This window comes from Chiloscyllium plagiosum, chromosome 32 (assembly GCF_004010195.1).
Source record: "Chiloscyllium plagiosum isolate BGI_BamShark_2017 chromosome 32, ASM401019v2, whole genome shotgun sequence".
In the NCBI taxonomy this organism is placed as follows: Eukaryota; Metazoa; Chordata; class Chondrichthyes; order Orectolobiformes; family Hemiscylliidae; genus Chiloscyllium; species Chiloscyllium plagiosum.
Genome location: NC_057741.1, coordinates 4429745 through 4444462, shown reverse-complemented (window position 1 = coordinate 4444462; position 14718 = coordinate 4429745). Strand labels below are relative to the sequence as shown.

General features: G+C 39.5%; 1 protein-coding gene across 11 annotated transcripts in view; it reads right to left on the bottom strand.

Annotated features, from left to right (window-relative positions):
* The window catches only part of kiaa1109 (KIAA1109 ortholog), a 420067-nt gene that overhangs the window by 127812 nt on the left and 277537 nt on the right, over nt 1-14718 (bottom strand). For all 11 annotated transcript variants that reach the window (XM_043674034.1, XM_043674040.1, XM_043674039.1 and 8 more), the window contains 2 exons: nt 13932-14183; nt 11499-11592 (listed from right to left, as the gene is read on the bottom strand). In XM_043674034.1, coding sequence (XP_043529969.1) covers nt 11499-11592; nt 13932-14183 — 346 coding nt within the window. The remainder of the gene's footprint in view (nt 1-11498; nt 11593-13931; nt 14184-14718) is intronic.

The following is a 14718-nucleotide window of genomic DNA, read 5'->3' as shown; positions in this document are numbered from 1 at the left end:
AGCTCACCACCACCTTCTCAAGGGTAAATAGGGATGGGCTATCAATGTTGGCCAGCTAGCAATGCCCAAGTCCCACAAATGAGTTTTAAAAATTGAGTCATGAGATACAATAGCTGATTATACCCAAGATTCCCAAGTAATATATTTAATAATTACCTATTATCAAATTCTAACCAAAACAATAATAAAAGCAAAATATTGCAGATAGAGTAATAGATATGTACAATACGGAAACAGATCCTTCAGTCCAACTTGTCCATGCCGACCAGATATCCCAACCCAATCTAGTCCCACCTGCCAGCACCCAGCTCATATCCCTCCAACCCCTTCCTATTCATATACCCACACATAAGCCTTTTAAATATTACAACTGTACTAGCCTCCACCACTTCCTCTGGTACCGCATTCCATACACGTACCACCCTCTGCGTGAACACATTGCCCCTTAGGTCTCATATATCTTTCCCTTCTCACCCTAAATCTATGTCCTCTAGTTCTGGATTCCCCCACCCCAGGGTAAATACTTTGTCTATTTATCTTATCCATGCCCCTCATGATCTTATAGACTTCTATAAGGTCATCCCCAGCCACGACGCTCCAGTGAAAACAGCCCCAGCCTATTCAATCTTTCCCTATAGCTCAAATCCTCCAACCCTGGCAATATCCTTGTAAATCTTTTCTGAACCCTTTCATATTTCACAACAGCTTTCCAATTGGAAGGAGACCAGAATTGCACGCAAAATTCCAACAGTGGCCTAACCAATGTCCTGTACAGCCGCAACATGATCTCCCAACTCCTATACTCAACACTCTGAACAATAAAGGAAAGCATACCAAACGTCTTCTTCATTATCTTATCTACCTGCGACTCCACTTTCAAGGAGCTATGAACCTGCACTCCAAGGTCTCTTTGTTCATCAACACTCTCTAGGACTTTACCATTAAGTGCATAAGATACTGGAAAACTAGAAATAAAAACAGCAGGTTCAGTTCTGATAGTAAGTTAAATCGGACTTGAAATGCTAACTGTTTCTCTCTCCACAGATACTTCTAGACCTGCTAAACTACTCCAGCACTTATTGTCCTTAACCAGAGAAATTGTTTTTATGATTTGCTTTGCTGAAGTTTGCTATGGTATAGTGTGAGTCATAGCAACATGTTATAGTTGCTATGCATCATTCTAACTCACTTTGAGTCTCTGTTGAACAAAAAAAAACAATGGGAACATAAGATACAGAAAATCTGAAATGCATTTTTCTAAGACTTGTCTTCACACCAGGGATTTTGCCATATTAAATAGAGTTGACCAGCTTCAGCCACTCCAAACAGAAACAGTAATTCTGGCCATCAACGATAGTACATATACGAAAGCCCTGAATGCAATTTTTCAGTCCAGATTACGTGAAAATATGGATCAACTAAGAAAAACGTGCTTCAAGGTAAACATGGCAAGAATGGTTGATATGAAGAATATGGTAAACAATTTTGCCAACTTTATTTTTAAAAATTGCATTATTTTTAAACTTCAACTTAACGTTATAGGTTTTTCATCTTCTGTAACATGGTATTAAACATCACTATTGCTGGCTGTTTGAATTTCCTGTTGACAATGCAAAATAACATTAAAAGTTAAGCCTACAGCACAGAGACCATTAGACCTTTGTGGGTAGATTTCTTTCAGATCAACATCAAATCTTGTTACCTTACCAGTGATCACAGAATTTCCACCAATACCTTTGTCTCTTCTAGAGAAAATGGTAACATGTTTGATTGCCCACCTTCCTGTAATAAAAAACATTGAGATGTGTCCCCAGCTGGCATGGTCTGCATTTATTACCCATCACCAACTTCCCTTGAGATGGTGGTGGAGAAGCACCTCCTTGAACTGTTGCAAACCAGGGGATGCAGGTACACACGTAGGGCTGGGAGGTTCTAAGACTTTAAAACTGTGATAAGTGAAGGAACAATAAAAATGTTCTAAGTCAGAGAAGTATATGACTTGGACAGAAAGTTGAAGATAGAGTTCCATAACTGTGTTGCCCTTAATTTGTTGAAATGTATGATAAAGATTTACAACATATCATCATTTCAAATTTTGGATTCTGAAGTACATTAAAATAGTAGATAGATATTTGGTGTAGTTTTGTGAAGAGGACTTGTTTTCTTTTTTAACAGTTCAGAAAATTGGTTTTGATTAGTGAATTCAACTATCACTTCTAATAAAACTTGTGACTTGAACTAAATAATTTGATTAGCTACCGAAGAAATATCTGCTGAATGTTTATAAAGTTGAGATTTTAAAATCTACAGAAAGATGGGCACTGATCACTGGCATGTTACCTTAGACGAGAAGTCATAATAACAAAAAGACTGTTTTGAATTTTGTGGAACTATCTTGGCTGAAAATGTTTATTTTGTGGACGTCTTTGGCTGGAAAGAAGTCTTCAGTTTGTTTTTAGTCCAAGGAGAAAGGATGGGAAAGACCTGAAGTTTCTTTTAAGGTTCAGTGACAAAAGTCAATTGGTTACCTATACTTTTGCATCCGAGGGAGACAGAGAGAATCAAATCTGGCCAATGTACTTAAAGCCCAAATGGAAAAGATTGCAAATGTGCAAGTGAAATAGCACATTCGAAAGTCATGATAGGAGTGATACTTCAGTGGGATTGAGTGCCTGTAGAGATTATGGCTGGGGAAAAGGCCTGAATTTCTTTTGCCGAATAAGATTCTTTCCAAAATATCTTACAGGCATAAAAAAGAATTTACATTATGTTTGATGTTCTTTTATTAAAAATACATTAGCAGTCTCATTGAAATACATTCAATGAGTGACCAGATTGCAAAAATAATATGTCTGTAAAACCAGTTCTCTCTCTGGGACTGAACTTGTTCAGTATTGCCATCAGCCAGAAATATAGCAGGTGTTAGAGGTCACAGGTCTAGACAGTGCTGTTGAAGGTAGTGCCATAGCTGTCTCAGCAAAATGCTGCAGGGCATCTTGTAGATGATACACAAAGCTACCATTATGCATAGATAGTGAAGGAGTGGAGGTGTTGACAAACAAGCAGACAGCTTTGTCCCATCTAGCTTCAAACTGTTTTTGTTATTGGAGTGGTACTCATTTAAGTGGAGAATATTGACATGTGCATCATACATGATGGACAAGCATTGGGGACTCAGGTGGTGAATTTCTTGCCAGAGAACTATCAGCCTGAATTTTCACACAGCCAGAATACCTATACAGCTGGTCCAGTTAACTTTCTGATCAAATGTAACTTACTGGATAGTGACAGTGGCGAATGGTAGTATTGTTAAGGAGAGTCAGTTAGATTCTCCCTTGGTCATTGTTTGGCACGAATATTACTTGTTACTAGTCAATCCAATCAATCAATCAATTCCTGAAGAAGGGCTCATGCCTGAAACGTCAATTCTCCTGCTCCTTGGATGTTGCCTGACCTGCTGCGCTTTTCCAGCAACACATTTTCAGCACTAATCAATCCAAGCCTACATATTGCCCAGGTCTTGCTGCATGTCTGTAAATGCAGTTTCATTATCTAGGAGGTTGTGAATGGAACTGAACACTGTTGCAAATTTCTTTTTTAAATAAACAGCAACTGGAATGAGAGGTAAATGTCTAAAACACAAATGCAAAACAAACAGATGTGGGTTAATTCCATTTCAAAAGGTAATGTGCTTATTTTATAAGGTCAGAGTTTGAAGTTGAGAAATCCTAAAGAAGAGATGACCCATGTCTGTGCTCTCAGTAGGAGTAGAATGTCCACAGCTACTTCTATAAGGGATCTAAATTATTAATCACGAAGTCAAAAACACCTTGAAAACAAGGGATTCTAGAGTGCAGCAAATAACAGTGCAAACAGAATTGTTATCTCAATTAGAGATTTAATTTATTAATGAGGGTCACAGTATCAAAGGGCTGTTTTGAAAGTTAATTAGTTTGATTTCCATTTGGAACATCCCAACATATGTTATATTGCTTTGGAGACATGTTATATAGGAGTAACTTGACAAGGAAGTATTCAATGAACTGCATGACACTGTGTAACAAAGGAACCTTGGAATGTTTGCCTATAGATCTGTGATAACGGAAGGTATATTAGTAGGATGGTGAAAAAGATATATGGGGCACTGGCCTTTATCAAATGAATTATAGATTACAAAAGCATGAAAGGCATGTTAGGAGTATATAGAACTCGGTGAGACCACAGCTAGAATATTGCATGTAGTTCTGATCTGTACATTACAAGAAGGGTGTGATTGCATTGGAAGGGGTGAAGAGGAAGAGAAAAATGTAAGTTATGAAGAAAGGTTGGATAGGTTTAGGTTACTTTTGTTGGAGCAGAGAACACTGAGGGGTGATCTGATTTGCGTGTACAAAATTAGACAGTGGATAAAGAACTGCTGTTCCTTTAGTTGAATGGTGCCTCATGAGCTGACACAGGTTCAAGGTGAGGGGCAGGTGGTTTGGGGGAAATGAGAGGAAAAGCTTTATTACCCAGAGGGTGATGACAGTCTGGAACGCGCTGCCTGGGAGGGTGGTAGAGGCAAATTGCCTCACATCCTTTAAAAGCACTTGGCACATCATTACATTCAAGGCTAGTAAATGGGATTAGGTTGAAGGTCAGGTGATTCCCATGTGTCAGTGCAAACTCAATGGGCCTCTTTTACACTATCTGATTTAATGAATCTCTGAGATTTTCCTTTATTTGGGAGTGCGTCAGTATGTTGGTTGTGACACATAGTTGTGTAAGACAAATCTTCCTGAACATTATTTGGTGGTGTGCAGACTACATCATGTAGCACAACAGCACCATTCTTGTTCTTTAATTCTGGCCAAATCAATCTGTGGAATGCTCTGGGACATTCTAAGTCATCCTCTCTCTCAAATACTGGAGACTACTCTCCAATGCTATACTTCGTGCTTTTACAAACATGAACAGTAAATATATGAATTACAATGTATCATTTTTCCCTTACTCTGACTCCATCTATTAATTTATTAGATTAGATTAGATCCCTCACAGTGTGGAAACAGGCCCTTCAGCCCAACCAGTCCACACCGACCCTTCGAAGAGTAATCCACCCAAACCCATTTCCCTCTGACTAATGGGCGGCATGGTGGCATAGTGGTTAGCAATGCTGCCTCACAGTGCCAGAGACCCTGGTTCAGTTCCCGCCTCAGGCAACTGTCTGTGTGGAGTTTGTTCATTCTCCCCGTGTCTGCGTGGGTTTCCTCCGGGTGCTCTGGTTTCCTCCCACAGTCCAAACACGTGCAGGTTAGGTGAATTGGCCATGCTAAATTGCCCGTAGTGTTAGATGAAGAGGTAAATGTAGGGGAATGGGTCTGGGTGGGTTGCTCTTCGGAAGGTCGCTCTTTGGAGGGTCAGTGTGGACTTGTTGGGCCGAAGGGCCTGTTTCCACACTGTAAGTAACCTAATCTAATCTAATGCATCTAACACGATGGGCAATTTACCTGACCTGCACATCTTTGGATTGTGGGGGGAAACAGCTCCCAGTGGTTTGTGCACCCTAATACTATTCTCTACTATTCTCTGATTCCCTTACTCAACTTACTGTCCTTCATTCCAGCACTATCAGTGGTTTGTGCACCCTGATTCCCATGTCCATTCAATTTAGTCTAAAGCCTCACCAACAGCATTATCACAACTCCCCACAAAGAACTTAGTCCTAAGTCTGTTCAGGTGCAGCCGGTCCAGCTTGTAAGGGATGTAATCAATCCCAGAACCAGTCCCAGTGCCCCAGTAATTTGAAACTCTCCATCCCACACCATCTTATTAGCCACAAATTCTTATTGTATTTCTTTACTTACTAGCACACAGTACTGGGAGTAACCTAATTAATCAAACCACTATCACTACTGCTATCCCACTCTTTTCCATTCTGTCCTGTACAGCTAGCTCACTAGTGGTGATGGCTGTACTTTGCTGAGAAACCATCTCCCCCACCAGTATCCAGAATGGACCACGATTGTTGAAAATGTTGTTAAGGTATGACATTTACACCACCCCTCTGAACACACTACCCATTCAACTTTCAGCCTGACAAATGCCACCACAGTGACTCCACTTGTTGCTCTCTGTCTGAAACCCTGAGCTCTATGTTCTGCAACTGTCTTCTTGCTAAACATAGCATTTCTCATTTCTTTCTTTTTTGCTGCACTTTCAATCTGCAGATATTATGTTCACTAAATATTTGAATTCTTGCATCTGTTCTGTTCTTTTTTTCCATCTAAGAGTGAGAGGTATCCTCGAATCAGACAAATGTACCTTGTTCCATTTGTGACCTTTGAACACTTAACACAGAGAAATGCAACAAAGGCCAGGCATCCAAAAATCAGTGGTGGGTATCTCCAGTTTATTCAGGTAGGCACAGCCTGTGAAAGCAGGCTTGCAGAGGCTGGAGAAGTGGGATGATATTTTTCTAAATCTAGCTTTGCAAGCTGCCTGCATTTCTATATAGCAGCATTTAAGCTTTGAAGATCTGCTGCAGATAAACTCAGCTCTTAATTTCCAGGAATGCCCACAGGTACTGCTTTCTATCCATAAATAACCCCAAGGGAGAAAGGTCCACTAAGCTTAGGGGCTCCCCACTGTGATCCAAAAGATCTGCTTGAAAACGCATCTCCATTAACATGAGAAACTTTACAGAAGCAAAAACTCTGGGTGCTGGAAATCTCAAATGAAAACAAAGTGCTGCAGAAACACAGGATATCTGGCAGTATCCATGCAGAAAAACACTCCATTGTGATTCGTCTAAGAGGAGGGAAAAAGAAGAGAGAAATAAAGAGAAACTGAGTTAATTTTTCAAATTCAAATATGATTCCAATTGCAAGGTTTGTAGCTCAGGTTGAGGTTTAGGGTGTAGCTTTGCTCGCTGAGCTGTAGGTTTGATAGCCAGACATTTCATTACCTGGCTAGGTAACCTCATCAGTGGCGACCTCCAAGTGAAGCGAAGCTGTTGTCTCCTGCTTTCTATTTATATCTTTCTCCTGGATGGGGTTCCTGGGGTTTGTGGTGATGTCATTTCCTGTTCGTTTTCTGAGGGGTTGATAGATGGCATCTAGATCTGTGTGTTTGTTTATGGCGTTGTGGTTAGAATGCCAGCCTCGAGGAATTCACTGGCATGTCTTTGCTCAGCCTGTCCCAAGATAGATGTGTTGTCCCAGTCAAAATGGTGGGTTTTTTCATCCGTGTGTAGGGCTACAAGGGAGAGAAGATCATGTCTTTTTGTGGCTAGCTGGTGTTCGTGTATCCTGGTGGCTAACTTTCTTCCTGTTTGTCCTACATAGTGTTTGTGGCAGTCCTTGCATGGAATTTTGTAGATGATGTTGGTTTTGTCCATAGGTTGTACTGGGTCTTTTAAGCTTGTTAGTTTTTGTTTGCGAGTGTTGGTGGGTTTGTGTGCTACTAGGATTCCGAGGGGTCTTAGTAGTCTGGCTGTCATTTCTGAGACTTCTTTGATGTATGGTAACTCCATCCAGGACAAACATATAAATAAAAAGCAGGAGACAACAGCTTCGCTTCACTTGGAGGTCGCCACTGATGATGTTACCTAGCCAGGTAACGAAACGTCTGGATATCAAACCTACAGCTCACCGAGCAAACCTACACCCTAAATGATTCCTATTCTTCAAGTCTCATCAGGTTTGGAAAAGAAAAATGATATTAGACTTGAAACATGAACTATTTCTCTCACCACTGATGCTGCCAGATGTGCTGACTTTCTGCAGCACTTTTTGCTTTTATTCTATTTTTATCATCCCTGTAATTGTAAAGTCACCATCATGGGCGGCACAGTAGCTCAGTGGTTAGTCCACCCTCTGGCAACTGTCTGTTTGGAGTTTGCACATTCTCCCTGTGTCTGCGTGGGTTTCCTCCGGGTGCTTCAGTTTCCTCCCATAATCCAAAGATGTGCAGGTCAGGTGAATTGGCCGTGCTAAATTGTCTGTAGTGTTAGGTGCATTTGTCAGAGGTAAATATAGGGTAGGGGGATGAGTCTGGGTGGGTTACTCTTCGGAGGGTTGGTGTGGACTTGTTGGGCCAAATGGCCTGTTTCCATACTGTAAGGAATCTAATCTAATCATGCCAGAGGACAGTAGAGCTACTTTCGCATTAGAAACTGATGGTGAATTTAACATGAGGGCTACAATGCCTCAGGTGAAGGGTAAGGTTGAGAAGTCTGGACTTTCAAGGTAAACTCTGCTCGTGTGGCAACTGAACCTACACTGTTGGTGTCACTCTGATTCGTAAACCAGCAGTCCAGCAAACTGAACTAACTTTCCTCATTATTATTATTAATTGTTAAACTAAGGGAATAACATTCATTTAAATAATAATACCTCATAAATACAAAAAAACAATTCGCAAACTAAAGGTAAAGATGCCGGAGCTTTTTTTTTTAGATTAGATTACATTACAGTGTGGAAACAGGCCCTTCGGCCCAACAAGTCCACACCGACCCGCCGAAGCGCAACCCACCCCTACCCCTACATTTACCCCTTACCTAACACTATGGGCAATTTAGCATGGCCAATTCACCTGACCTGCACATCTTTGTGACTGTGGGAGGAAACCGGAGCACCCGGAGGAAACCCACGCAGACAAGGGGAGAACGTGCAAACTCCACACAGTCAGTCGCCTGAGGCGGGAATTGAACCCGGGTCTCCGGCGCTGTGAGGCAGCAGTGCTAACCACTGTGCCACCGTGCTGCCCACACGGTGGGCGGCAGCTCTACCAGGTCATACGGCTGCTCTCTCATTACAGTTGTGACTGGTGATGGTTTAATTGAAGGGTCACCATATCTCAGTGAAGGGAAAGGTTAAGAAGTTGAGTCCTTTATGGTAACCTCAGCCAGTACAGAAATTGATCCCAAGTTGTTGGCATCACAGTGCATCTCAGAACAGCTTTCCAGCAAATTGAGCTAACAGACCCCTACTCCAACTATTTGTTGTGCATTTTCAGTTTGCTGAAACTGGAAATGAGAGAAACTAAACCAGGAATAGAATGTAATACATTTGTAACAATGCCAAGTATTATGCATCCAGTGTATATTTTAGAATAATTTTAAGCAATCCCAAGTGCATCTGTTGACTTTTGCCAAAATGATCTTGGGAATGTTACCCTTTATCTTGAAATTAACAAGTAACACATGCAACTCTGAATCCATTACATTGAGCTCATTTCCAAACAGCTTATTTGTACTTTGTATCAGTGGTTGATCAAGTGGTAGCAGTCTCACCATTCAGATCAGAAGGTTATCAGCTCAAGTTTCACTCAAGATTTGAGCACAGAAACAGAACTGACATTTCAGTGCAGCAGTATAGCTTTGTTGATTAAAGATTAAACCATCTGTTTAGGTGTTGTTAAAGATCCTGTGGTACTATTTGAAATAACAGCTGAAGAATTCTCCCCAGTGTCCTAATCAATACTTGTTCCTCAACCAACCTCACTGAAATAGATTAATGTGTCAATTGCACATTTTATGCGCTAACAGCCTGCTCCTTTTCCTACAATAGCACTGACACTTCAGAAAGTATTTACCATATGTATTTTTGTAAAAGTCAGTATTGTGAGACTTTTCTTTCAGGCAAAAACGTGAATAAGTTGACATTTAAAAGGGTTGTGTTTTCAAGGAGCTCAGATCAAATGATAAAAGACCTGCTCTGCACAACTTGCATAGATCTCAAAAGAACCCACAAGGTTATGAGGACCAGCCCTTTAACATGCCTCTCTTTCTTTCACCCTGTGATTTATTGAGGAATTTCCCAGCATCCCTCCACACCCTGGGAGAGGAAATGTCAGTTGAATCTGCAATTTCAATGGGGTAAGAGAAAAAAAAGGGAGGGCTACGTTGTTAGAAAATATCACAGTATGGGACAATCCCTCCGCACGTGCAGGGGGATTACAATGAGTCTACAATTGCATGAGCTTGATTGGTAAGCTCTCTTTCCCTGCTCCAGGAAGATTGAGGACAATAGTTGAGTACAAGGCCCATGCGTACATTTATTTAATATTCACCTGAAAGCTGCCCTCTGCATCCAGTTTCCACATCCATATTTTTATACTCCAGACAGTTTCTGTCCCCAAAGATCAAATTCGAATTACATTTTTATTGTACTAACTGACAATAAAAACTGAATGCAATATGGTAATGAATAATGAATTTAAATTTTTGATGATTGTAGAAACCATTCTTTGTTTTGTTTAGTCTTTGTTGAAAAAACAACAGTTTACTTTTACTTGAGGATATAGTAAGTTCCTTTCCTTTTAAGGGTAAAGATCATGGAGTTGACTCTTATATGATACCAATTCTGATGAGTATATTCAGCAACTGGCTGTAAAAATGTTTGGACATTCTAAAGTCACGAAAGGCTCTTTATAAATCATTGTTTCCTCTGTTATATACATCTCTTGGGAGTGCCAAATCAGTTCAACTGATGCACTGTCCTAGTCAATCAAAAAACAAATATAGCAGAAATAAAGCCAGGCAACAAGTTAGCATAATACTACACCAATGCTGCGTGTGACAGAGAGACAACTGAAGATAGAAGGCCATCTATTTCATTTCCCACAATTATATTCATCAGAGCGGCAGCAAAACAGATAGAAAACAATAGAACTAGCCAAACAAGACCTAGCAAAATATTTTCAAGAGGACTTTTAGGAAGTGGATACCACCTCAGCTACAACAAAAGGGATTGTGATGCACAAGGGGGAATCTAGCTGCCCTGATACCTCTAGTACCTTTTGGGACAAAATCTAAATAAGTCAGTCAACAATCACCATCAAAAAAAGAATAAATCAAAATAAGAGTACTCTCACTTACCTCATCTTGCATTCTCTACTTCATTCACCTTGCCTCATTCTTTTTTGCATTTTTAAGACTAATTTAAATGTTTTATATTTCTAACTGAAACTTCCTGCCTCAAAGTAAATACCTACTGTTGAGATATTAAATCTCAATTATTACACTATTCAATTTGCAAGAATAACTGGTAATATTCAGAATTGACCTCAATTAGCTCAAATTCATTTATAAAGTCAATGTTCACCCAGACAGAGATTCAGGATTTGAAAACAAACCTGATAATAATGTTTTGTCAAATGTAAAATTTAAAACCCTGCCACAGAGAAAAACTTAATATCAATGGCCCAGGAATGCATTTCTCAATTTCTTATGCAAAGTCTTCTAATCATTATTCTACAGTCATGCAATAAGACTATTGCTTAATGTGCTGTATATACGAAGTCAGGTAATGCAAAAGATTAACATGCAGCTGTACCTTTAAACAATTTGAGTATTCATTTCTCGTAATCAGTGAAGCATACAACTAAAAGATGGTGAAAATGCAGAAAAAAATTACAGAAACAATTCTATGTTTTCATGCATTACATTTACACAGAAAATTAATATTCTTTAATTACACCTTGTGAAGTTCTTAAACAAATTAACTTTTACTCACTGAATATTTGGAGTAATGCCTTCCAACAGGACTATATTTACACCACCTATATGAGCAGTTGCACAAGTTTCAGTCATCTTTTGGTGTAAAACATCTGAAGTAAAACCACAATAAGTTAAGAACATTTGTTCAGCACACAAGTTAAACGCTTATAAATCAATGTATTAATTTTGAAATATACAATTCAAGTATGAAGGTTTAGAAAAGTTTTGCACAAATTTTTTAGATCTTTCCAACATTAAATATTTACAATTTTTAAACAATAAGATAGGAGGAAAAAGAAGTAGACAAGATGTGTTTGCTATTCCCTCCCATTTAACATTGAGGTTTCTTCCACTTTCCTTGTTGACTTAACTGTCTCCAAGTCTGAAAATGAGCAGTTATCTGCATGTTGCCAGATGTGTTTTGTATTTCCAGCATTTGGTTTTCATTTTGATTTCCTGCATACAGCTCATTCTGCTATAACACGCATTTCATTAACGCAAATTTGATGTGATGCAATTGACAAATTAGGGACACTGTTTCTAAAGCACAAACTGTTAAGCTGTGTGTTGGCTGTAACGTGATTACATCGCCAACACTTTAGCTGCTGTTTCTAAAGTGCGATATTTCTATAATGCGGGATTGCAGAAGAACACAACCATTGCTTTATAGAACTACCTGTACATTGTTTCCCCAGCATACGTTGTAAACAATTCAACTTTGTCAAAGATTCATACTGTGGAGTACCAGTGTTGGCCTAGAGTGGACAAAGTCAGGAATCACAATATCAGGATATAGTCCAACAGATTAATTTGAAATCACAAGCTTCTGGAGTTTGGCTCCTTCGTCAGGTGAAGTGAGAGGGAAGTACACAGAACATAGAATTTATAGGCAGAGAGATCAAAAGATCACATAAATGGTGTGAGTGGAGTGTCAAATACTAAGTCTCTGCAGGTGACCAAGGGTATTAGACAGTGTGAGTAAAGTGTCCATAGCTGAATAACAACTGAAGGGATGACCTATAATCGATTAAATGATAGAGAGAGATAATTACAAAAAATTAAAAATAAGGTGGTGCTGGAGAAAACCAAATGACTGAAATAGCATGGAACACAAACAGAAGCTGCCAGAAAAGCCCAGCAGGTCCCACAGCATCTGTGAAGAAAAGTCAGAGAAAGGGTCACTGGACACGAAACGTTAACTTGGGTTTTTCTTCACAAATGCTGTCAGATGCACTGCGCCCTTTCGGCAACCTCTGCCCTTGCTCCTGATTTAAAGCATCCGTAGTTCTTTCGGTTTTTATTTGACTGGAATAACATGATAGGCATAACAATCGCATACCAAGGGTCTAACCAAAGTAATAAGTAATCCAATATTGTACAAACCAATTAAGGTAGAGAGATCATAACAATTTATCAAGGTGATGGTGTCAAAACAGGACTATAAGGAAGATTTTACAGATAAGAACAGTGTGGTGGGGTCACATGTAGCGCAACATGAACCTAACATCACAGTTGAGGCTTTCTTCATGGGTATGGAACTTAGCTATCAGTTTCTGCTTGATGATTCTGCGTTGTTATGTATCACAAAGGTTGCCTTGGAGGACACTTAGCAGAAGACTGGAAGTTGAATGTCCTTGACTGCTGAAGTATTCCCCGACTCAGAGGGAACATTCCCGTCCGGCAATTATTGGGTGGTGTCCATTCATCCATTGTTCATAGAACATGGAAACAGATGCTTTGGTCCAACTAGTCCAGGGGACCACGTTCCTAAACTAAACTAGCTCCACTTGCCTGCGTATGGCACACATCCTTCTAAACCTTTCCTATTCATGTACTTATCCAAATGTTTTTTAAAACTGTACCTGCATCCATCACTTCCTCTGGCAGATCACTCCACTCATGAACCAGCATGTTAAAAAAAAAATGCCTCATGTCCTTTTTAAAACTTTCTCCTCTCACCACAAAAATATGTCCCTTAGTTTTGAACTCGCCCAGCATTGGGAAAATACCCTTGCTATTCACCTTACCTAGGGCCCTCATGATTTTATAAACCTCAACCACCTATGCTCCAGTACAAAAAGTCCCAGCCTATCCATCCTACTTTTATAACTCAAACTCCCCATGCCCATTAAAATCCTGATAAATCTTTTCTGAATCCTCTCCAATTTAATTATATAGTGGAATTAAACATATTGATGATAAGGATTAAATATAAATTGAATATCTATCAGGTCAATAATATTCTAAAAGGAACTACTTTTACTGAAGCTAATCTTAATATTATAAACTATTTATAAAATGGGAGTTGATTGTTTTAGAATTACAATACAGAAGATCTGATCTCATAAATAATCTGCTCAACCAGACACTTGTTCATCATAGTATCCCCAATTTCCAATAAGTATAATCTTATTTGATTTTAATTGATCATCTATTTTAATATAATTACCTTTCATTTTCTCCTTTACTGTAAAGCTTCCATGAATCTTCTTAAGCTCTGCTTCCATTGTTAAGCCTCCAATGTCTGCTTCTAGATGAGTGCGGTTCACCATACCAACTCCAAACACTATAAGTGTGACATGGTGGGGTTCAGCACTTACTAAGCTGCGCTTCCTCGACAGTCTGTTCGGACTTGAGCAATCCTGTTCATTTTCAAAAACTACTCTGCAGCCAGGTTCAGTGGGACTTCTTCCGCCTGTATCTACAGATAAAACTTAATTAGAAAATTCATCTCAGTTCCTACAAAATTCACACATGGCATAATCAGGCCTTAAGTTATGAATTATCTTTGCTACTCATCCCCTTTCTCTTCCTTTTTTTAAACCCACTTCTTTGGCTTTTTTTTTGCTTGATTTTCTGGTTCATTCATTTTTTCCTTCTGAAGAGCCTAGTTTTTTTTCCCCGAAATTAAAGGTGCAATGGTACAAATAGGACACATTAACCAATTTAAAGTTTAAAATTGACAATTTATTGAAGGCAGTTGAAAAGCCAATCGAGGTTTTTACTTTCATGCAATGTCTGTATTTAAATTAATAATTTTGAAGAGGTAACAAGTAGGTTAGACCAGGGAAACCCAGTGGATGTGGTCTATCTAGACTTTCAAAAGGCCTTTGATAAGGTGCCACACGGGAGGCTGCTGAGCAAGGTGAGGGCCCATGGTGTTCGAGGTGAGCTGCTGGGATGGATTGAGGATTGGCTGTCTAACAGAAGGCAGAGAGTTGGGATAAAAGGTTCTT